The sequence below is a fragment of the Pogoniulus pusillus genome, chromosome 30 (assembly GCF_015220805.1).
Source record: "Pogoniulus pusillus isolate bPogPus1 chromosome 30, bPogPus1.pri, whole genome shotgun sequence".
Taxonomy (NCBI): Eukaryota; Metazoa; Chordata; class Aves; order Piciformes; family Lybiidae; genus Pogoniulus; species Pogoniulus pusillus.
Window position 1 is genome coordinate 5,468,301 of NC_087293.1, and position 22,188 is coordinate 5,490,488.

The 22,188-nt window shown below is 44.8% G+C and overlaps 1 protein-coding gene and 1 long non-coding RNA gene across 4 annotated transcripts in view; both read left to right on the forward strand.

Annotated features, from left to right (window-relative positions):
• GALNT9 (polypeptide N-acetylgalactosaminyltransferase 9) overlaps positions 1-18,212 on the forward strand; it is a 246,241-nt gene extending 228,029 nt beyond the window's left edge. For 2 of the 3 annotated variants that reach the window (XM_064168137.1, XM_064168135.1), the window contains 2 exons: positions 9,969-10,136; positions 16,783-18,212. In XM_064168137.1, coding sequence (XP_064024207.1) covers positions 9,969-10,136; positions 16,783-16,947 — 333 coding nt within the window. In that variant the 3' untranslated portion in view covers positions 16,948-18,212. Of the gene's footprint in view, positions 1-9,968; positions 10,137-12,442; positions 13,130-16,782 lie in introns of those variants that run through there. The other variant, XM_064168136.1, reaches the window with a different exon arrangement.
• Positions 18,213-21,501: 3,289 nt separating this feature from the next.
• Positions 21,502-22,188, forward strand: part of LOC135188905 (uncharacterized) — a 42,635-nt gene continuing 41,948 nt past the window's right edge. The window contains exon 1 of the long non-coding RNA XR_010307882.1: positions 21,502-22,010. This is a non-coding gene — a long non-coding RNA (uncharacterized LOC135188905). The remainder of the gene's footprint in view (positions 22,011-22,188) is intronic.

Genomic DNA, 22,188 nt, shown 5'->3' on the forward strand with positions numbered 1-22,188 from the left:
AATGCTTTTCTAAAACAGGAGAGGGGCTTTTTTTTGTCAGTCCCTGTGCATATTATTATTTTCTTACAAATACCTGAAGATTTTTAGTGGCATTTCTTCTTTTCATGCTCACGGTGATGTCACTTGGGTTTTAAATACAAATTGGCTATTATTTAAACCCAGGACTTGAGCTGCTGCTTCTGAAATGCAATTCCAGTTTATTTTGAAGTGTCACTGTCCTTGAAGGTGTTGAAGCAAAGCCTGGATGAGGCACTTAGTGCCATGGTCTAGTTGACTGGCTAGGGCTGGGTGCTAGGTTGGACTGGATTATCTTGGAGGTCTCTTCCAACCTGGTTGATTCTATGATTCTGTCATCACCTGAATCAAAATGACACAGATGAGCCTTCTCCTGTGTAAACAAGCTCTGACCTTATCACAGGCTCAACAATTACCTGAAGTTCAGTCATATATATGTGAATTTGGAGTCCTGCTCATACAGCATTGTGGAGCCACAACAAGAGTAGCAAAATGTGAATATTACCTATTGTGCTTAATTGCAAGCTGATGAAGTGTCATAGCTTGTTAGAGTAAAGTGAGATGGACAGTAATTCCTGCTGACAAAATGTCCACCTGCAGCAGGATCATTATGGAGCATCTGACTGACATTTTAGGGCAGAAGGAACAGCCACTGAGTGAGGTAACAAAATAGTGTTGCTCTAATTAGATGTAAATGTGCTTTTCCAGAAGACTCTAGTTAGAGGTGTCAGGACACTCAGAGTTCAGTCTCTTGCTCTGTTCTAATTTTGACCAGAAAGTTGCAAATTTAAATCCTTCCAGAACATCCCTTTGCAACATTTTTTCTCCTATCATTGTTCTAGCATTGAGAAGAGCAATGAGCAAATGTCTCCCACTGCAATTTAGCTTGCAATTTAAATCTTTAACCTGCCTGTTTGCCTCTGTGACTCCTAATTCATAGACTATGCTTTGACTTCCAGAGGAAGAAAAGAGAGGAGGTCGTAAGTTACTGTGAATTTATTTGGAAGGAAGTAGAATCATAGAATCAACCAGGTTGGAAGAGACTTCCAAGATCATCCAGTCCAACCTAGCACCCAGCCCTATCCAATCAACCAGACCATGGCACTAAGTGCCTCAGCCAGGCTTTGCTTGAAGACCTCCAGGGATGGTGCCTCCACCACCTCCCTGGGCAGCCCATTCCAATGCCAATCACTCTCTCTGGGAAGAACTTCCTCCTAACATCCAGCCTAGACCTACCCTGGCACAACTTGAGACTGTGAGTACAATGAGCCCAGCTCCTCCTGACTCACTCTTGTAAATATTGGGCCCTAAAGTAGCTCACCTCTTAGCATCCAGCTTTGGCCATTTTTTTCCATTAAGGAACAGATCATTTTCCTTTTAGCAAGGTGTAAGCCTAGTAGATAGAATCATAGAATCAGTCAGGGTTGGAAAGTACCACAAGGATCATCTAGTTCCAACCCTCCCTGCCATCAGCAGGGGCACCCTACTCTAGAACAGCCTGACCACAGCCTCATCCAGCCTGGCCTTAAACACCTCGAGGCACAGAGCCTCAACCACCTCCCTGGGCAACCCATTCCAGGCTCTCACCACTCTCATGCTCAGCACCTTCTTCCTCATGTCCAGCCTGAACCTACCCACCTCCAGCTGTGCTCCATTCCCCCCAGTCCTGTCACTCCCTGAGAGCCTGAAAAGTCCCTCCCCAGCTTTTTTGTAGGCCCCCTTCAGATACTGGAAGGCCACAATAAGGTCAAGTCAGAGCCTTCTCTTCTGCAGACTGAACAGCCCCAACTCTTTCAGTCTGTCCTCGCAGCAGAGCTGCTGCAGCCCTCTGAGCATCGTCGTGGCCCTTCTCTGGACACTCTCCAGCACATCCACATCCTTCTTGTAATAGGGGCTCCAGAACTGGATGCAGTACTCCAGGTGGGGTCTCAGCAGAGCGCAGTAGAGGAGGAGAATCACCTCCCTCACCCTGCTGGCCACACTTCTGCTGATGCAAATGATACCTTTTGAGTTGTGAGCCCTAGACTCAGGTGCAAAGAACGATGCACAACATATTTACTGCCCAAGAAGCTGAAGCTGGGCAGTGACCAGTTAAATCTTTTCTGGCTCACTTCTGCTGCACATCTTCAGCATTCTGTCTGCATGAAGCTTGTGGAGAAGCCAGAGAACCTGAATTTTAGACTTTACAGCCATAGCTAGAGCTCCCCCTCCCTTTTTTTTTACTAGCATGGTATAAATGCATAAAAAGAGAAAGTGACTCTTCCCAAACCTTTAAAATCCAAAGTGTCCCCTGTGTGTGAGAATTATAAAAGCATGGGAGAGGCAAAAAGTTCATCTACCAAATCATCCTGCAGCACTTGAATAAAAAGTTTAAACTAAAATAAAAAGAAGGTGAAAAAAAGAAAGAAAAAGGAAGGGGGGAAGGACAAAAAAGTCTTCATTCTGTAAGAAACACCAAGCAGAAGGCAGAGGTGATGCTTTATCTAAGTTGACTATTTCTCAGACAAGCATGGGTTGCAGCCACTCAAATGCAACCAAGTTAATTAATGATTACACAGCTGGAAAACTTCTATCACCTCACCACAATTTGCAGAATTAATTCAGTCTGAGAAGCACAGCTGCACACACCCTAATCAAGGATACTCAAGCACAGAGCATGAAAGGTGTTGACAGCAAGTGTTTTAATATCTTAAATAAACATTTTTGAAGCCCTTCTTCTAATCAGCCTGGGTGAGCATAGGTGTCTGCTATGTTTAGCTTTTGGATTCTGATGTTATTCATCCCAGCAAAGGGCATAAAGCATCCTGAGTTGAGATTTGGGTTAGGGGTACGTGCCTTCTGACTGGAACTGCATCACAGAAGTTCTCAGCTTGGAAAAGACCTTCAAGCTCATTGAGTCCAATCTTTAGTTTCACACTGACAAATCCTTGACTAAACCAAATCCCTCAGCACAACATCTAATCACTATGAATCGCTGTGGTTGGAAAGGACCACCAGGATCATCCAGTTCAACCTTCATCCCAGCATCCTTCATCACCAGACCATAGCCTCAGGTGCCACATCCACTCTCCTTCTAAACACCTTCAGGCATGGCAACTCCACCACCTCCCTGGGCAGCCTATTCCAGTGCCTGACCACCTGCTCAGAAAAGAACTTCCTCCCAACATCCAATCTAAACCTCCCCTGATGCAACTCGAGGCCATTTCTTCTTGTCCTATAAACATGGAACTCCTTTTCATCAGTCAGGTTATCGCTGGTGCTTGATGTGTCCTGCTGGGTTGAAAGAATCATAGAATCAACCAGGTTGGAAGAGACCTCCAAGATCATTCACTCCAACCTAGCACCCAGCCCTAGCCAGTCAACCAGACCATGGCACTAAGTGCCTTAGCCAGGCTTTTCTTGAACAACTCCAGGGATGGTGACTCCACCACCTCCCTGGGCAGCCCATTCCAATGCCAATCACTCTCTCTGCCAACAACTTCCTCCTAACATCCAGCCTATACTTTCCCCGGCACAACTTGAGACTGTGTCCCCTTGTTCTGTTGATGGTTGCCTGGCAGAAGAGACCAACCCCACCTGGCTACAGCCTCCCTTCAGGTAGTTGTAGACAGCAATGAGGTCACCCCTGAAAGGATCTCACTCTTCAGCCATGGTCTTGTTTGGGTTTCATAGCCCAACTCTGGCAAGCAAATCAGCAGTGATTTTAACATGCACATGGTTCCACTGAAGCCAACAGAAGTCAGTCAGGTATTTAAAGAGAGGTGAGGGAAGAAAGGTATTTAAAGAGAGGTGAGGTAGGAATAAGGTTACTGTGATGAAATGTTCTTTTCTTCTACTTCTTATCCTTCTCTTTCCCTCGCTCACTGTGCACCTCTGAGTGGTGTTGTCCTGCTTTACCAGTGAAAACCAAACCTGCTCTGTGAACAAAATACCTCTCCCTGAGGTGTTTTTGAGTCAGTTTTTCCCATGGTCAATCACAGCTTTTCAGTGACAGCAGCTTTTAAATTTCTTTATTCAAACAGTGGCAGGATCTTTCTATGGATGATATAGAACTCGTTTAGCCTGATTGCACATCGGTTTAGCTAAATGAATTTGACTTGAGCTAAGTCAGTGTAAGCTGAGAGTTAGAATATCCAGACAAGGTTTTGCAGCAGCCTAAGCTGATTCCAGAACTCTCTTGATGGCGAGGTGGTGTCATTTTCAGATGTGCTCACTATACCTGCAATTTAAATCTAATCCCTTTCAGGAGAAAGAGGGTTATAAATATTGCTGGGAGAGCAATAGGAAACAGTTCAAGGCTAGAGAAAATTCAGGAACAAAGCTGTGTATTGGTGATCTTGAACTGCCTAACCTCTGAGTGGTTTGTCTTGTACAATCACCCATTGCTTCTACAGCATTGCATAATGCCTTTTTGTTGTAAAACAAATACAAAGAAGGGAGGAGGAGAGGTGGTTGTGGATGACACAGTCACCCTAAAGTGGTATGATCTGTTCTGGAAGGTTCTTTGAATGGTTATAGGATGTGCAGGTTGTGAACCATCTGAGAGCACTTGTATAGAGGCTCAGTGAAAGCGTTCTCTGTCTTGAGTGCTGTGATGTGGAGCTGATTATACAGTGTGTGACAGAGGAGGAGAAGTTAATAAAGTAGCATCCTGGGATAGAAAGGCCCTGGTGAACAGCCTCCTTCTCCACCCCTCTCTCTTCCCTTTTCACCCAGAGAGAAAAAGGAGGCACTGCAGCTGTGAAAGCAAGAACTCCCTTGGCATTGAGATCAAGCAGAAAGCAGGGAGATCTCAGTGTTTGGATTCCTGGAGCTATGCAAACAGATGGAATAAGAGGAGATGAAAGACTTGAACTGTTGCTTGAGGGCTGCTACTTAGCATCTCACTTGGTAGAGCTGTGGTTTTCCAGAGTTGCACACTGGGTAGCAGGTCTGGTTACCTGGAGCAGGGAGGATGAGAAGGTAGTTTCTTAACTTGCAGGAATGGACAGGTGAGATTCTGTAGGAGACATGGAAGTTTGGTTACTGTTTCTCTTGTGATCTCTTTGTCTCACAGTGGGGAGTGTTCTGGAGATTTTAGGTGTTTCAGATTCCTGAACAGCTCCGTTTCTGTGGCAGCTCACAGGGCTGGAGGGTCGTTAAAGATTCCCTTTTGTCTGGAAGCGAGAGCAGGTTGTTATATTTAGCACGGAAAGCTACCAGACCCACCTGGGTAACTGCTTCCTACAAGCAATTACCTGCTGTTGTTTTGTGCATTTAATCACTTGACTGGAAATTAGTGAGAATGGATTTTTTTTCAAGTCAAATCCTTCAACTGCAAGCCAGCATTTCCTGCTGTTCCTGAAGGATCACCTTCCATAGGCAGCATCACTCACTGCTTCCCAGTCAGGCAGGGTGGCTTCCATAAACAGCCTTTGACATCTCTTCCATTCTGCTCACATTTCTGACTATTGAAGGGAGAAGTTTCCTCTGTTGTCATAGGTACAGCAGATAGTATCAGGGTTAGATCTTGAACTATTTAACAGAGTACTTAGCCACTTAGGTGTCATTTATGTGGATCCTTCAGCTCTCCTCAGATAAAAGGAAAAACTGAGCAAAGATCTATCCTCCTGTGAGGTACAAAACTGTTTCTGATCTGAAATTTGCAATAGGAGTATGTGGACACCTAAGGTACTCAGCCCATCAAGACTTGCAGAGACTTTTATTTTTAATAACAGATTGAATATTCTTTAATTAAAAGGGCTTTATCATTTGATTTGGCCTGGCTTCTATTGGGAATGGATCTGTTGTGCTGCACTATGCCCACAGTTCTAATGCAAATTAAGAGGTTTTTTGTCTTACTGGTATGATTGTGGCACTTAAGACCAAATTAGAACACAGAAGGTTCTATTTTCACAGTTTCATTCACTTTGATTCCCAATTTCTGTTTCTAGTCTAGAGTAATATGCAACTTATTTTAATGCCTCTTTTATTTTCATAGAATCATAGAATCAACCAGGTTGGAGGAGACCTCCAAGATCATCCAGTCCAACCTAGCACCCAGCTCTAGCCAGTCAACCAGACCCTGGCACTAAGTGCCTCATCCAATCTTCTCTTGAACACCTCCAGGGGTGGCAGCTCCACCATCTCATTGGGCAGTGCACAGTTTATATTGTCTCTATGGAACTATGATATCATTGGATTAAAGATGAAGTCTTTGGAGGGAAACATCATTAATTGCATGGTAGTTTCCTGAGCCTTAATGTCTGATCTCTTTCTGCAGACACTGAAGCTGTGTTATGCACAGTGGTCTGAAGTGAGATAATTGTTTGTGAGTAGTTTCTCAGAATTCAATTTCATTTTAGGATGAGCCTAAGTTTTAATGACTGCTGGAACTCTTGCCAGAATGTACAGATTCAGGAACATTAAGCCCATGATTGATATTCCACTTGTCTAATCGTTGTATAGATGCTGCTTTCCTGCATTGAGCCATCTCTAGCTCTGCTGAGCTGTCACACAACTGCCACTGTCAGTATTGGAGACTGTTAATAGAGTGAGTGTATCTTCCACTCCCTTCTGCTTCTGAGCAACAAAGTCTTTCCCAAGCACAAGGCTCTTGTGATGCAGAGCACAGGAAATTCCAACTATTGAGATTCTAAAGAGAAAGAATATTTGAGACCAGTTTAATATGAGCACAGGAAACACTGCTCATCTTAAACCACAGGGAAATCTGATCCTCTGCACCAGAGCAGCTAGCTGATTAGTGGTTCTGTTTATCTATATAAGACAAAGGCAAGCAGGTTGAGATAAGGTATTTTGAGACCTGGAGAGGTATAATAAAGACTACAAGATGAATATGTTTCCCAGTCATTTTAAGCTTCAGCCATGCCTGCAGCTTATTCAAATTCTGATGAGTACCCATTGGGTTTGAGAGATGTGAAATGCAGAGGCAGGTTGTGCTTTTTGTTTGGTTGGTTGGTTTATTCCTTCCCCATTTATATGGGAAAACCAGAAGTTGGTCTGAGCTGGCAGTCTCTTTGCATTTTGCATCTCCTTGCTTGCTTTTGCTTCTTTTACACATGTCCCCTCTGTACCTGCACAGCAAAAGGCTGTCTTGATTTAGTGTGCCTAGACAATTCCTCAACAGTGACATTGTTCCTAGCAGGAAGCATTCTCATGTGGTTATCCCTCTGCTTTCTTTGATGTAGGCTCTGTGTTAACTCTGTGCTTCATGTGGTAGCTTTGAACAGAAGTGGCAGGTGGGAAAATGAGCACATACTTTGTCAAGGGATATCTGGTCTGGGAGCAAGCAGACCATGCTCTTTTACCACCAGCAAGATATGATTACTCACAGTATGGTTCTTCTGAGGTTAATAAGGATGGCTGTAGAAAGGTAGACTCTAATTTGAGGGGTTTTGATTGACTCTTAATGACATCTCATGCACTGGCCAGTAGCATCCAATAAGTGGCAGACACTTGTGACCTTCCTTCCCTTTCTTGTTAAGTAATTTCAGGCATATAACAGCAATAAGACCAGACAGGCAGTGCATTTCCTGGGTGATAATTGCATTTCTTCAGTGGCTCAGATCTTCACCCTGCAGCATGCAGCCTCACAACATACAAGTCACGTAGCTGACTCCGTTTTGCAGGCTTTTGGCAGCTGGGTGCTGCACTTGACTACTTCTAGGGTAAGGAAAGCAAAATATTATGCTGGTGTAATGACTCTGGATTTAAACACAGAAGTGAGAAGTCGATATGTCTGATTTGATGTGTTGGCCTGCTGCCAAATTAGCATCCTGCATTTTCCCTTGAATGTGCTCTGAAATCTTCCTCAATAGCTTCTCCTTCGACTATCTAGAAAGAGGCAGTAATTAAGGGGATTACTCACTCATTTTTGCAACTTATAAATGAGGATTCCATAGCTATCATAGTTATCTCAGTGCAATGTGACAGTGAGCTGCAGAGCACCTTTGCTTTTAAACAAGCATCCTAAAACCACTTGTAAGGCTTTGAGGCTTTGTCAGAATACAGATTGAAACAAATTATAGTAGAAAACAATGTTCTGCTGAAAAAATCTGTAGAAGACAGAATATGAGGTTTGAAATCAACCTCCCTTCATCAAGACTGTGTTCTTCAAACTTGTTGTAATCCAGCAGTTCTGTAATGGCTTCTTGGGTTGCAAGAAGGTTGTGAGTTCAAGCCTTACCCTTATTCCCTGGAGGTGTTTAAGGCCAGGCTGGATGAGGCTGTGGCCAGGCTGATCTAGAGTAGGGTGTCCCTGCCCATGGCAGGGAGATTGGAACTAGGTGTTCCTTGTGGTCCCTTCCAACCCTGATTGATTCTATGATTGATTCTAAGACACTTTTTAAGTCCCCAGTGTGTTTCTAGGAAAAGCTTTTCTTGTTTGTTTTTTCATGCAGTGCCTTGAATTGCAGGTTTGTCTGCTGCCTGCTTTCATGGGAGCCTGTGTGCTGTGGCATGCTGGATGTGTCCCTTCCTACACACACTGCACAAGAGGTTGTGCCATCCCAGAGAGCTCGTAGCACTCGGAGCAGGAGCAGCAGCATCTTTCATTCCCACTCAAAACATGAGAAGGCAGAGAGGCAAAAAAAAGGCTGCTGTGTTCAGAGCAAAGCAGTTCTCTTCTAGCACATACCTGTATTGCCACAGCCATCAGAAGATACCCTCTGTGGCTTTAAATATTTTCCTTTGGTCCACTATTAATGTAATAAAATATTACAAGAGACCATTTATTTTTTTTAACCTCACTTTCTACACAGAGCTTGGGTTTTTTTCTCCTGAGGAGCATGAAGGCAAGTGAAATCATCACTTACAAGAAAGGTTTAACAAAAAAAAACACCCACCCTGCTCCTGTAAAAGTTAACAAGAGTGATTGTGCCTGCTTAGGCTGAGGGAGCTGGGATTGTTTAGCCTGGAGAAGAGGAGGCTCAGGGGTGACCTTATTGCTGTCTACAACTACCTGAGGGGTGGTTGTGGCCAGGAGGAGGTTGCTCTCTTCTCTCAGGTGGCCAGCACCAGAGCAAGAGGACACAGCCTCAAGCTACACCAGGGGAAATTTAAGCTCGAGGTGAGGAGAAAGTTCTTCACTGAGAGAGTCACTGGACACTGGAATGGGCTGCCTGGGGAGGTGGTGGAGTCGCCGTCCCTGGAGCTGTTCAAGGCAGGATTGGACGTGGCACTTGGTGCCATGGTCTGGCCTTGAGCTCTGTGGTAAAGGGTTGGACTTGATGATCTATGAGGTCTCTTCCAACCTTGATGATACTGTGATAGGCTTTCTAATAAAAATAACTCCTCTAAAATAATAAATGGTCCTCACCTGAGGCCCCTAATTACAGGCAGCAGCATTTACCACCTCACTGAACTGCAGAACAATTAAGCCTCACACAAAACTGGAAGATCAGTGTGATTCTTTCTGTGCAGGCCTGAAGCATGTGTTATCAAATTTGCTCTTATTTCTTTCCTTCCTTCTGTTTTTTTTCCCTCCTTGTGTTTTTGGGTACTGATTGCATAGCAGCCTTGGGGTTTTTTTTTTGGTAACATTTGTTTACAAAAACTAATTAGACTTGTTGCTATCAATAGCCTCTAACAGAGCTCTTAAGAACAAACTGCATGGCAAATTGACATTGTGTCCTTGTTAAATCAGCTCCTGCTGCGTAGCTGTGATTTACATATTGATTACTTCACTTTCTTGATTGTCCTTTTGTAGTGAAGTAGTGGGTAGGGAATGATGGGGAGCGGAGGTGTGAAAGAAAAGACTCTTGTCTGCTAGGAGAGACCCCAGGTCGGTAAAACAAAATTCCCAGGCTTTGTCCTTCAGCTGGGCTGGGAAGGTCCCAACGTGCGACAGAACAAAGGAGTCCTCACCAGCACCTGGGACAGAAGCTGGCAGCTTGGCTCCACCATTGCGGTCTCTGGGGCTGTGGCTAAAGCTTTCCTTTTCCTTTCCTCCCCAGCTTGTCCGCTACAGCTCGGAAGGCGTCCTGCAGCTGGGGCCACTGGGCTCCACAGCCTTCCTGCCCGACTCCAAATGTCTTGTGGATGATGGGAAGGGCAGGACACCGACTCTGAAGAAGTGTGAAGATGTCCTGAGACCAGCACAGAGGTTCTGGGATTTCACACAGGTATGGAAGAGCTCAGGGAAGCTGGTAGAGATAAGAAGAGAGGCTGAGAGCCTTGGGGCTCTTCAGTCTGGAGAAGAGAAAGCTGAGAGGAGATCTCATCAGTGTGAACAAATATTTGAGGGCTGGGTGTCAAGTGGATGTGGCCAAGCTCTTTTTAGTGGTCAGCTGCAATAAGACAAGGAGCAAGGGCTACAAACTGGAACAGAGAAGATTTCACCTCAGCACGAGGAGAAACCTCTTTGCAGTGAGGGTGTAATGGAGAGGTAATTAATTGATTGTGAGATTATATCTTTCCAAAATTCATATTGTTTATCCATTTTGATATTCAGGAGTCTCACCCCCTGACCACTGTTTTTCAGTAATGATTAGGTTCTTCTGCAACAACCATGGGAACATTATACAGAGGAATAATATAGGATCTAGAACAAATAACTAGCAATAATATAATATTAATTGAACTGGAAGAGAAGGTTCCTGCGGTCAGTACACCACTTGCTGTTAATTATACTGCTTGTGATGGACTCAAGGAGCTCCTTTCTGCTTATGGCAGAAGGCCATGGTGAATTACAAGAGCCTTTAAATACTTGCTCATAAAATATTTCCCAACTCATGGGGCTAGCTACGGCTTCAGACAGTACCCAAACTATTGCATGGGGTTCTTTTAGTGTCTTGTCAGCTGCTGAGGCTTCTGATTCTTCCCAGCCTTCAAAGGGTGCTGGGGAAAGGAGGCAGATTATCTCTGACCTGATCCTGGCTCTCTAGATGATCTGTGTACCTCCAGGAGTTCCCATCTTGGCAGGAGACTTTCAAGTGAAGGCAGGATGTCTTGCCATGTGCAGTCTTGGCACAATGTCACTCTGGCTGTGCAGGCCAATTGCATGGAGGTGTTTAAAGCCTGTTCCTCGTAAACTCAAGGCAGGCAGTTTCCAGGCAGTTCAGGAGAGATAACTTATAGTTAACAAAGCATAATGCTGCAGAAGGCAATGGCAGAATCACTGCCATGAACAGAAAGCAGTGTCAGCAGGCAGCAGAGCAGGCAAGAGAGCACAAATACAATGGCAGAGCACCTTGTGTTGCCTGCTCATCTCTTTTTATCAATGCAGCCCAAGACTAATGGACCTTTGGGCACAGAATAGCCAATTGGAATGACAGTTAGCCAAGCCTGACCATATTAGGTGAAGCCATAGGCTTCCTTTACCCAAATTTGGGAAAGACACAGGCCTTTCATGAGGCAGGCACAATCCAAGTGTGTGTACATTGCTCACCACAGGATGCAAACAGGAGCAAAACAAGTCTGGGCAAGACAGGGTCCTTAGACTCAGTGGCTCCAGGTTCTTTGTCCTCTTTCCTGTGGTTGCAGGGAGGGAGAGCAGAAAAACAGGTTTGGGCAAGCCAGGACATGTATAGGCCAAATTTGGCCTATTCAGGTCTACAGGGGATGACAGAGCCCTGGAACAGGCTCATCAGAGAGGTTGTGGAGTCTCCTTCTCTGGAGACTTTCAAAGCCTGCCTGGATACATTCCTGTGCTAACTACCCCAAGTGCTCCTGCCTTGGCAGGGCTGTTGGACTCGATGATCTCTGGAGGTCCCTTCCAACCTCTAAAGTTCTGTGATTCTGTGAAACTGGAGAGGAATGGTGGCCTAGAGGGTACTGATGAAAAAGAAGGTGTATTAGAAGACTGCTTAGGAACCCCTCTTTCTACCTTCCAGGACCAGTCAGATATGTTTTTTACAGGGCATGTGCTATCCTGGAGTTTTTCATATTACCAGGAATTTGGGGGTATTCTTTCCAGGATTATTTTAGTTATCTTTTCTTGGAACACTCTCAATTTCTGCAGTAGCTGTCAAGAACATGCTTGCAATTTTTTTGTTGTTGCTGCTAAGTGTCTAGAGATTTTTATTGCTAAAACATTTCTAGCCTCTTTCTAGGATGTTTTAGATCTCAAGCTTTCAGATAAATTTTAGGACTTGCAGAGGCATTCTTGGAGTAACTGGGAGTCTCCCTGGAGTTTGTAAGGATTCCCTCGTGCTTCTTACAGAATTTCTGGTGAGTTCTGTGGAATTTTCTGGCAGTTCCCCAATCTAGAATTAGCAGGGAAACACTTTGGCCCTTTGTAGAGATTATCTAGATTCTCCTAGGAATTTCTAGCACCTTCTAGGGGCTTTTATCACTTGATATAAACAGAACTTTCCAGGACTTTGAGGCTACTTTCTGGGCATTTACAGATTTCACATTCTTCTAATCTTTTCACCTTTTCTGTTCTTTCTCCTAATTCCTACTCCACTTTATTTTTCCTCTTTCTCAGAATGGTCCAATCATCAGTAGAGACACTGGCCGCTGCCTAGAAGTGGAAATGTCAAAGGATGCAAATTTTGGGCTCAGATTAGTTGTACAAAGATGCTCGGGGCAAAAATGGATGATCAGAAACTGGATAAAGCATGGCCGACACTGACTGCCAGGGCTGAGGAGCTGCCTCTCCTGCTGGTGTCCAGTGCTCACTGTGCCATATCTTGCAAGGCATTTGTCTTTAAAGCAAATCAGCTTGGACAGGACTGGACTCCCAAGAGCTCTCCACAGCTGGGCACTCAGAGGGAAAAAGAAGACCAAGAGAAGCAGATGCATACATGCCCTATTTGACTTTCTTGCTCCAGTAGATGACCTGGGAAGCTGAACAAGAGTTTTCTGGTGATTTGGAAGTGTTGTAAAGATCAGAATACAATACAAAAGTGGGTTCCTTAGGCTCTCCTGGAGGAGTTAAGAGACAGATGTTTCTATGATGAGTTCAAAGGAGAGATCCCAATACTGCCTCAGAGAGAGAGTTCTCTGATGGGTAGCTTTTTAGCTTTAAGTTATTGACTGGTGCACAACTCCTGTGGTGAATAATCATGTGCCTTTTTATTGTACTTCATATAAAAGGGGACTGGAAAACTCCAACCTTTTCAGCATGTCTGGTTCATTGTACTAAACAAGAAGATCTGTAAATAACACTGCAAATATATATGATGAAACTCAAGGTTGATTGTTTAGGAGTCTCTGTTTCTAGAAAGAGACTGCTCCACAAATGTTTACAGGTGGTTCTCAACCTTCAAGCTGTTGAAAAGCAGCATTTTAGGGACCTCTCCTAGCTAGACACAGGTAAATGTTGAGTAAGTGAAGTAACCACATGCTCCATTCTATTGCCACAATTTACATTTTTGGCTGCAAAGGCATCACAATATAGCTCTTGCTTATTGAACTCTTTTGACTCCTAGCAGATGGAGGAATTTCTAGAGGGCTCAGCTGGCCACAAGCCCTGAGTTTGTAAGTGCAAAGTTGCAACCCTGCAGTGCCGCTCACACAGGTGCATGAGTTGGGTTGTTCCAGAAACTGCCTGCAAGCTGGATGCTTAATTACTGCTGAAAACAAGTTGACTGATGTAGGTTCCATCTGTGAAGTACAACAACTGGGATCTTCCATTTGGTTACCCGTCCTGTGAAAATGTCAAACGTGAGCAAATATCTTTGTCTGGAGACATTTCCTCAACAACCCAACAAAGTCTTTTCAGTATTCAAAAAGCAAAGACCTGCTGATGAGAGGGCAAATCACAGCAAGAACTAGACAGCATATCTAAAAGCTGGTACTCTGAAATAGGACTATTTTACTGGAGTTGCCCCATGGACAGCATCTTTGTGAAGCTGAATTTAGTAGTGGATGTATCCAGTGGCTCGTGCAGGATCTGTGGCCCAAGCAACGGCAAGGCCTTACCCAAAAGTCTGTCAAAGCTGAGTGACCGCTGTCATGACCAGCAGCCTTTGGATGTGGGGCCGTGGCAGACAACTTTTCATTACAGGTACTGAGAGACAGAAGGTATCTGTTAACTTCACTGTTTAATAGGAAAAAAAGAATAAGTAAAGCTTGGTTTTGTTTTACTGAGCCAGGAAAGCAGGTAATTGCAGCTACTCTGGTACCATGAATCTTGATGATCTGTTCCTTTGAAGAGCTTTTGCCACTCCTATTTCAAGGCATGCTGAACAAAACAGAATGGAAATGGCTTTTTTTTTTCAAGGGCATGATATGTAATAAAACATTTACTTTTAACATGCAAAATCCATCAGTTCTTGTCAACTCTTGGTTGGTGTCTAGCAAGCATATCACTGTCTTTTGCCTCGGTTTTATTTTTCAAACAGCGTGCAAGATGTAGTAGAATCATAGAATCAAGCAGGTTGGAAGAGACCTCCAAGATCATCCAGGCCAACCTAGCACTCAGCCCTATCCAGTCAACTAGACCATGGCACTAAGTGCCTCATCCAGGCTTTGCTTGAAGACCTCCAGGGACGGTGCCTCCACCACCTCCCTGGGCAGCCCATTCCAGTGGCAAATCGGACAAAGCACAAAGCCATTCCTCTGGTTTTATTTGTGGCTGATTCCTGACCTTTACTTTTCTCACGTGGAAGAAGGGCAGAGAAGAGCAGAGAGATGTGCATTTGCATGCAAAGATCTCAAAGGAGCATCACAACCCTTCGCTATGGCACCGCTGCAGCAAATGTGAATTGGTCACCTTGGAATTCCGCTGCCGCACATTGTCAGTGCCTGGTTCAAAGTGCATGGATGTGGTCACCCCCTCTGAGAGCGGCCAGTCCTTGGCAAGGTTTGAGTGCAGAGGCCACAGGCTGCAGAAGGCTTTGCAAGAGCAAGACATTGAGTGTAAGAAGGAAAGCAGATTTTTGGGATGAGTGACACTGAGATTTACAGAATCACGTAGAAGCATTCAGATAACTTAAAAGCGGAGTTGGTATTTTCTGCCATTGTCATTCTTACTAAGACCTGCTGAAACAATTTCTTAGCCTTGAAAAACACATCTGTTGGATTAGTTCTACTTTAGTCTTTATCTGTATGAACCACTGCTATGGCTGTGGTATTAACATGACGACTCTGCACGTGAGAGGGTCTTAAATACCCTCTCATAAAAGGAATAATCGTAGCCAAAAACGGCTTGAGTGTTATCTGTTTTAACCAAAGTCTGTAGGGCTTTTGTCAGTATCTCTCTCCTTGGTGTAATCTGAAGGCCTGATTGATGTTGTGTTCAAATTTTCAGTCACGTTTCCCAGAGCACAGCAGTACAGATATTATGGGAAGTATTTAATATAGTGTAATAGGACTCGTAAAGAAAATTCAGATCCAAATCTCCAGTTGCTATTTTGTTTGATTTAGGAGATTATGGAGTTAAATACTAGATCCTAAGACACAAGAAGAGAAAGTGAGAAAGAACATCAAGACTGGTACACTGCTATCAAAGGCTAAGCAGTAAAAAACCTACAACTTTTGTAAGCATGTCAAGGTCCCTAAAAATTAATTTGAGTCTTGTGGTGGAAAATAAAATCCCTTCTTGCTTTGAAAGTTGTAAACTGTTTTACAAGCTGGAATTATCCTTGGCTTGATTAAAGCCATTGTTCCTCAGCCAAAATTGTCCTCTGGCTTTATTGGCTCAGTGATTCCTGAGACTTGCTGATCTTCGGTAGAAAGCAACTAAGAGAAAGGAGAGCTGAAAAAGTTGTTTAAAGACACAATGGATCCCTCTGAATTGCCCTAAATATCTGCATTGTGCTTATCAATGAAGCGTGAGAACTCTTCAGGACTGCTCCACCCCCAGAAAGCTGAATTCTAATTAAGAATGGTTCCACAGAAGTGATGTAAAACAAAACTAAGAAAACAAACAGCAGATCTTCATCCATAGTCTGAAAGTGTTGAGCTACTTATCTCAATCCAGTGAATAAACTGGTGGCTTGATGTGTCTGAAGATGGGACCTTCGCAGTCCCTTGTTGATATTTCTTTTCATCAGCCTGCTCCTTCTTAAAAGCTGTGTTTGAGCAGATGAAAACCTCACTTGCTGTGTGACAAGGGATGTAATCTGTTTGACACGGGACAGCTGCAATTTTAAGTCTTTAAGCCAAAGCTAATGAGATTTAATTAAATAACACCAGTCCCAAACTGTTCTTTAGATCAGTTGCACAGCGTGTAATTACAGTATCACAGTATCATCAGGGTTGGAAGAGACCTCACAGATCATCAAGTCCAACCCTTTACCACAGAGCTCAGGCTGGGGTCGGAGTGGCTGGAGAGCAGCCAGACAGAGAGGGATCTGGGGCTGCTGATTGATACCTGCCTGAACATGAGCCAGCAGTGTGCCCAGGTGGCCAAGAGAGCCAGTGGCATCCTGGCCTGCATCAGGAATGGTGTGGTCAGCAGGAGCAGGGAGGTCATTCTGCCCCTGTACTCTGCACTGGTTAGACCACACCTTGAGTACTGTGTTCAGTTCTGGGTCCCCCAGTTTAAAAGGGACATTGAGATGCTTGAGCGTGTCCAGAGAAGGGCGACAAGGCTGGGGAGAGACCTTGAGCACAGCCCTACGAGGAGAGGCTGAGGGAGCTGGGATTGTTTAGCCTGGAGAAGAGGAGGCTCAGGGGTGACCTTATTGCTGTCTACAACTACCTGAGGGGTGGTTGTGGCCAGGAGGAGGTTACTCTCTTCTCTCAGGTGGCCAACGCCAATGGTTCATTAGGGCCCAATGAGCTGGAAGAACTTTAACAGGAGTTGGAGTTTGGAGGGAGTTTGACATATTAGCATTCAGTTAGGGTATGAATACCTTTGTTTTTTTTCCATGGAAGGCTTTGGGAGGAAGAACAACTGCCAGAATTTTCTTCATTGGAAACGTTTCTAGCAATGATGTTCCCTTTTCGACCGCTGCTGTGTCGACTGCCTGCTTCTTACTGCTCACCGAAGTCAATTGCAAGGTCCTGCCACAGATGAAAGGTGGGTTTGTGAAAAGCTAACGAACAAGCTGGATAGAAACCAAGGAGTGATCAGGTCTTGACACATCTCTGAATCTGGATGCCACCAAAGTAAACCTAACATTGTGCTCTCTCTGGAAAGAATCCTAAGCTTAGGACATTTTTGTACTGCTTCATCAGGAATCCCTACTCAAGAAATCACTGCAGTGTATCACAGTATCATCAGGGTTGGAAGAGACCTCACAGATCATCAAGTCCAACCCTTTACCACAGAGCTCAAGGCTAGACCATGGCACCAAGTGCCACGTCCAACCTTGCCTCGAACAGCCCCAGGGACGACGACTCCACCACCTCCCTGGGCAACCCATTCCAGTATCCCACTGTGTGTACCACTGCATCTTATTTTGCAGAAATGATTTCTTTTGTGTGTGTGTTTGTGATGTTAGTGAACTTAAGCTGAGAGCTGTAATTGCTGAATGCATGGAAAATACATCAGTTGGCACCCTGAGCTACTGAAATGTGTGCATCATACATTTATAGCTTCCTCTGTGGTAACAAGGATGTGCTCGAAATGCTAGGGCACTGAGGAGTGCTGGAGTTGGAGTCTGCTTGCCAAGTGAACCAAGGGAACTCAAGGAGTAAATACTGAAATTACACACTTAATAGTTCTCAGTGAATCTGTTACAAAGGGCATCAGTGTTTGTGGCTTCCCAAAAAAATGCAATTAACTGCCTTTGGGTCTTCTCTTAACAATTTCCCTGTTTCACTCTGCTAACTGTTGAAATTGCCTTGTCCCCATAAAGACCTGGGGTGCTTGTGCCATGTGAAGATTCTAGCTGTGTTTATAAAATGCCCCAGCTACCAGTGGCGTTGGAAAAAAGAGATATGCAGTGACCTCTTCAGCACATTGGAATGGATTTTGGAATGATTTCACAAAATGCATTGGCTTATATTACCAACACATTAAGCTACTCAAGGTACTGAGTTCATGGGTTGCCCTGAGCAAAAAAACCCAACGTGTTTTCTTTGGCCCAGTGAAGCAATAGATGGTAACTCCATGCTGAGGAACAGAGCTTCTGAATTAAGAGTGTTCTTCAGAGATGTACAGAAGCATTTGTTGCTTTCCACTGGCCCTCACCAAGTATGGTGCAGTTTTCAACCTCTCTGTAATAAGTTTAATTAAAGAGGCGAGAACTAGGCTGCGACTTGTGACTGCAAATGGTTTTTCATTCTGTGGCACACCATCCAATCAGTTTGTATTTACACTTGAAAAGTTAATAAATTACTATGCATTTTCCTGCTGACAAGCTCCATTTCTTTTCTCTCATTGTGCATTTGGACACTTGCATTAATATTTAAAGCTGTCCTACAAAGGAAAACTAGAAGAGCAAAGTATGCAGATGCTCTGGAATTTCAGCTGCCTGTAATCTGCTCTGAAAGGTAGTCAGCCCAGCTGGGAGACGAGCAGAGCACACTTTGCAGCAGATTGAAGTGGATGAGCCCTGTGCGTGTCAGAGGAGATGCATCACCAGCCACTCGTTAGGGACTCAGCCCCTGGGTGTGCACACCCGAGATGAGACCGCGACTGCCAGACCTGCGAGGAGGCTTCTCTTGCCATCCCAGTGCAAAGGCAACCCTGCTCAGCGCTGGCAGGTACCAATCCACATGGCAATACAAGCTCTTGTCTGGTCCTGTGGGACTGCTGGGTGCTCCACAAGAAGCATTCAAAGACAGATGAAAAAACGAAACAACATTCTAGCCTTGCAGTCATCCTTCCTGGCATCACTGAACTGCAGCGGGAGATAGGCTCTCAAACCACAGCCTGGAAGCTGAAAGTGTTGTGGGGTTTGGTGTTGTGTTTGTAACAAATGACAAGTTTAAATGACTCAAAAAAATATTTATTCAGGCAAGAAAAAGCAAGCAAACAGCACTGAGTGCTGTGGGGAGGCTTCTCCACCAATGAGCACGTGTTAGTTCCTTAGCTTGTGGTTTATATTATGCTTCTATATACCTGTGAATTAACTATTCCAGGGAAAGGCAGTCTTATGCTACTTGTTTCTTGGTATGGGCAGAACTTGGGGGGTGGTGTCTCTTCTTCCCTCTGGTGTCTCTTCTTCCCTCTGGTGTCTCTTCGAAGATGAAGGCCAGAGTCATCCCTCTGTATGGCTCTTCAATGTCCCCTTTGTTCCTGTTGTGTAAGCTCAGCATTTCTTGTAAAAGCATAGCTAGCTGCTCAGCTACTCTCAGTCCCTGTTATCTGCTGGTTTACTCTATTTTTATTAGTTCATGCAACAAGCAGCCCTTGTCTCTTTCACAGGTTCCTGTGAAAGTTATCAGTCTTATTGATCCTTTATGCTTTCCAGCAGTTTCTCCCACTGATACCAATCATCTAGAATCATAGAATAAACCAGGTTGGAAGAGACCTCCAAGATCAGCCAGGCTAACTTATCACACAACCCTGTCCAGTCATCTAGACCATGGCACTAAGTGCCTCATCCAGTCTTCTCTTGGACGTCTCCAGGAACGGCAACTCCACCACCTCCCTGGGCAGATCATTCTAATGCCAATCACTCTCTCTGACAACAACTTCCTCCTAACATCCAGCCTAGACCTCCCCTTGCACAACCTGAGACTGTGTCCCCTTGTTCTGTTGGGCTCTGCTGCTTGCCTGGCAGAAGAGCCCAACCCCACCTGGCTACAGCCTCCCTTCTGGGAGCTGTAGACAGCAATGAGGTCTGCCCTGAGCCTCCTCTTCTCCAGGCTGCACACCCCCAGCTCCCTCAGCCTCTCCTCATAGGGCTTATGTTCCAGGCCTCTCACCAGCTTTGTTGCCCTTCTCTGGACACCTTCCATCACCTCAACATCTCTCTTGAATGGAGGAGCCTAATTTATTGCATGTTTTAAGCAGGAGTTTTGCATTGTTTGAACTATCCAAATGTGTAAGAGCACAGCTGATCTGTCACTGACGTGTGGCTGCTCTAAAGATCACAACCAAAGAAAGAGAATGACTTAACACATCCCAGATTGCCTCATTAATGCTGAAGGCTTTCCCACACCCTGTGACCTGACCTACATCAGCAGAGAGGCCAGGTTTGCAGATGATAGAAAATGCCACTGTGCTGCTGCAGCCCAGGAAGTTGTGGGAACTATAGCAATTTATACCATCTAGAGAGCTGGGCTGTTGCAGCTGATGATATTGCTATTGACTTGATTTTTTTGTTGTTGTTCCCCTGCTTCCAAAGTCACTTTTATCCGCCCAAAGGCAGAAAGGAGACATGAAGTGCTTATGAACTCCCTTCTATACTATACCAGGGAACAGAAGTCTACACAGCCCAGCACCTCATCATTGAAAGCAGTCAATTATTGATGTCCAGCTGAAGGAAACAGACAGGGAACATGTAGAATGATCTTTTCATCATATATCTCCCTCTAATTTCAAGAGGTAAGGACTTCCCAAGCCAGAGGCCATACACACCAATCCAACTCTTAGATTTAATAACTACTGTGGACTTGTACATATCTAAACCACTTAGACCTCTGGACATAACAACATCCTGTTGTAATAAATAACAGAGTTGCTGTGAGTCAGTATCTGCTTTTCTATTCCATAGGATGCCCTCTAGTTTTCTATGGTGCAAAGCTGTGAATAACTGCTGCCAACTCTTTTTTTAACACCCTTCTTAGTTTGACCTCTGTCATCTCCTTCTAGAATGTATCTCAGAAGTGCTTTGGTGTCATGCTTTCTGTGTTGCTCTCCAACGACTTCCCAAAAGCACCAGCAGATGCTCTGTGTCATATATTGGACTGGGTGATAGCACAGTGAGAACTGGTGGGGCTCTTGAACTGCTCAGCAGTATGAAACATGCACTACTGCTTGTAACAGTGATTTTGGCTCTCAGCCAGACTGTTTCTCCCCTGGCAGTGTGTGCACACAAAGTTTGTGGTTTGGAATCAAAGGGCACAGAGCATCCAAGAAAGAATTTGATGCTTGCTTTCATTTTACTAGAAGGGACTCCCTGCCCTGCTAGAATTTATGAAACATTCCTAACCAAGAACTTATTTCCATGCCTAAAGCCAGCTATAAACCTCAGCACCAGCAGATGAAGCTCATCTCTTTTCATGCAGATCTAGCACAAAAATTTGCTAAACCGTGCTACTTCTATCATAAACTCAACTTTACTGCTTAACCACATTCTTTGACTTTCCTTTCAGGCACTTCTTGCCACCTTCTATCATTCTGTTTCCCTAATGCAGTTGTGTAACTTGTTTTCAGGTGGGTTAGCAATGCAGCTCACCTGCCCTGGGTAAAGGAGCATTCTAACTGACAAAAAGAATTCTGTTGCTTCCAGCACTTAAGGGTGAAGATGTGTCCTGCATACCCCAAATTCCTCTCACTCCATGGTTTGAATGGGAGAGGAAAGGCACAAAAAGACCTGTTCCTCCCCCTACACACACACCCTGCAGGCTTGAAGTGGGGGGAGCAAAGGGTCCCTCCTGCACATGAGGCAACCCATGCAGTTCCTGCACTGAAATTGGGCTGGTGATTGGCTGTGTTTTTTGCACCTAGAAGATAGTAAACAGACTCTTTTTTGCACCTAGAAGATAGTAAACAGACTCTTTGTCTAGGAAAATATATAACTGGGGGGGTTCTTCCCACCTTGGGGCACTGCCTGCCTTGATAGTTCCACCTGGAGAGTCCCCTAGCATTGCAAAGGACAGGCTGCTGCCATGGCTGGATGGTGCCTGCTTTTGGCTGGCTCTCCCCACATTGCACTCTTGTGCAAGCCAGCAGGCTTAACGAGCCTCGGCTCCTTCTGAGTAAGGGAACCTGCAGCACCTGGCCTGCCCTCTCTCTGACCCTAATCAGTAGCTAATTGCTGGCTGCCTCCCAGCTGGGGGCAATTTTGGCTCTCCCCTCCTGTTTGTGAGGGCAGCTTCATCCTGCAACCATCCCACTCGGGAAGAAGTGCTGGAGACGCGAGTTTGGTGGCTCTGTGACTCCTCTTGGACTTCTGTGGCATGGATCTCAAGTATCGGACATTGCCAGCAGCATCTCAGGCTGCTCCTGCAGAAAGAATCCAGCAGGGACTGCCTGTCCCACAGCCGTGAGTAAGCTTTTCTCTTAACCTTCTGCTCAGCCTGATTGAGAGTGGGGGAAAGCTGTGTTCATAGCTTAGTCTCTCCCCTTTCCTGACCTCCTAAATAGCCACATTTATCTATAATATCCTTTGTAAGATATTCTCCATCCAACTGAGTCTGCTGATAGACTAAACTAATTGTTGT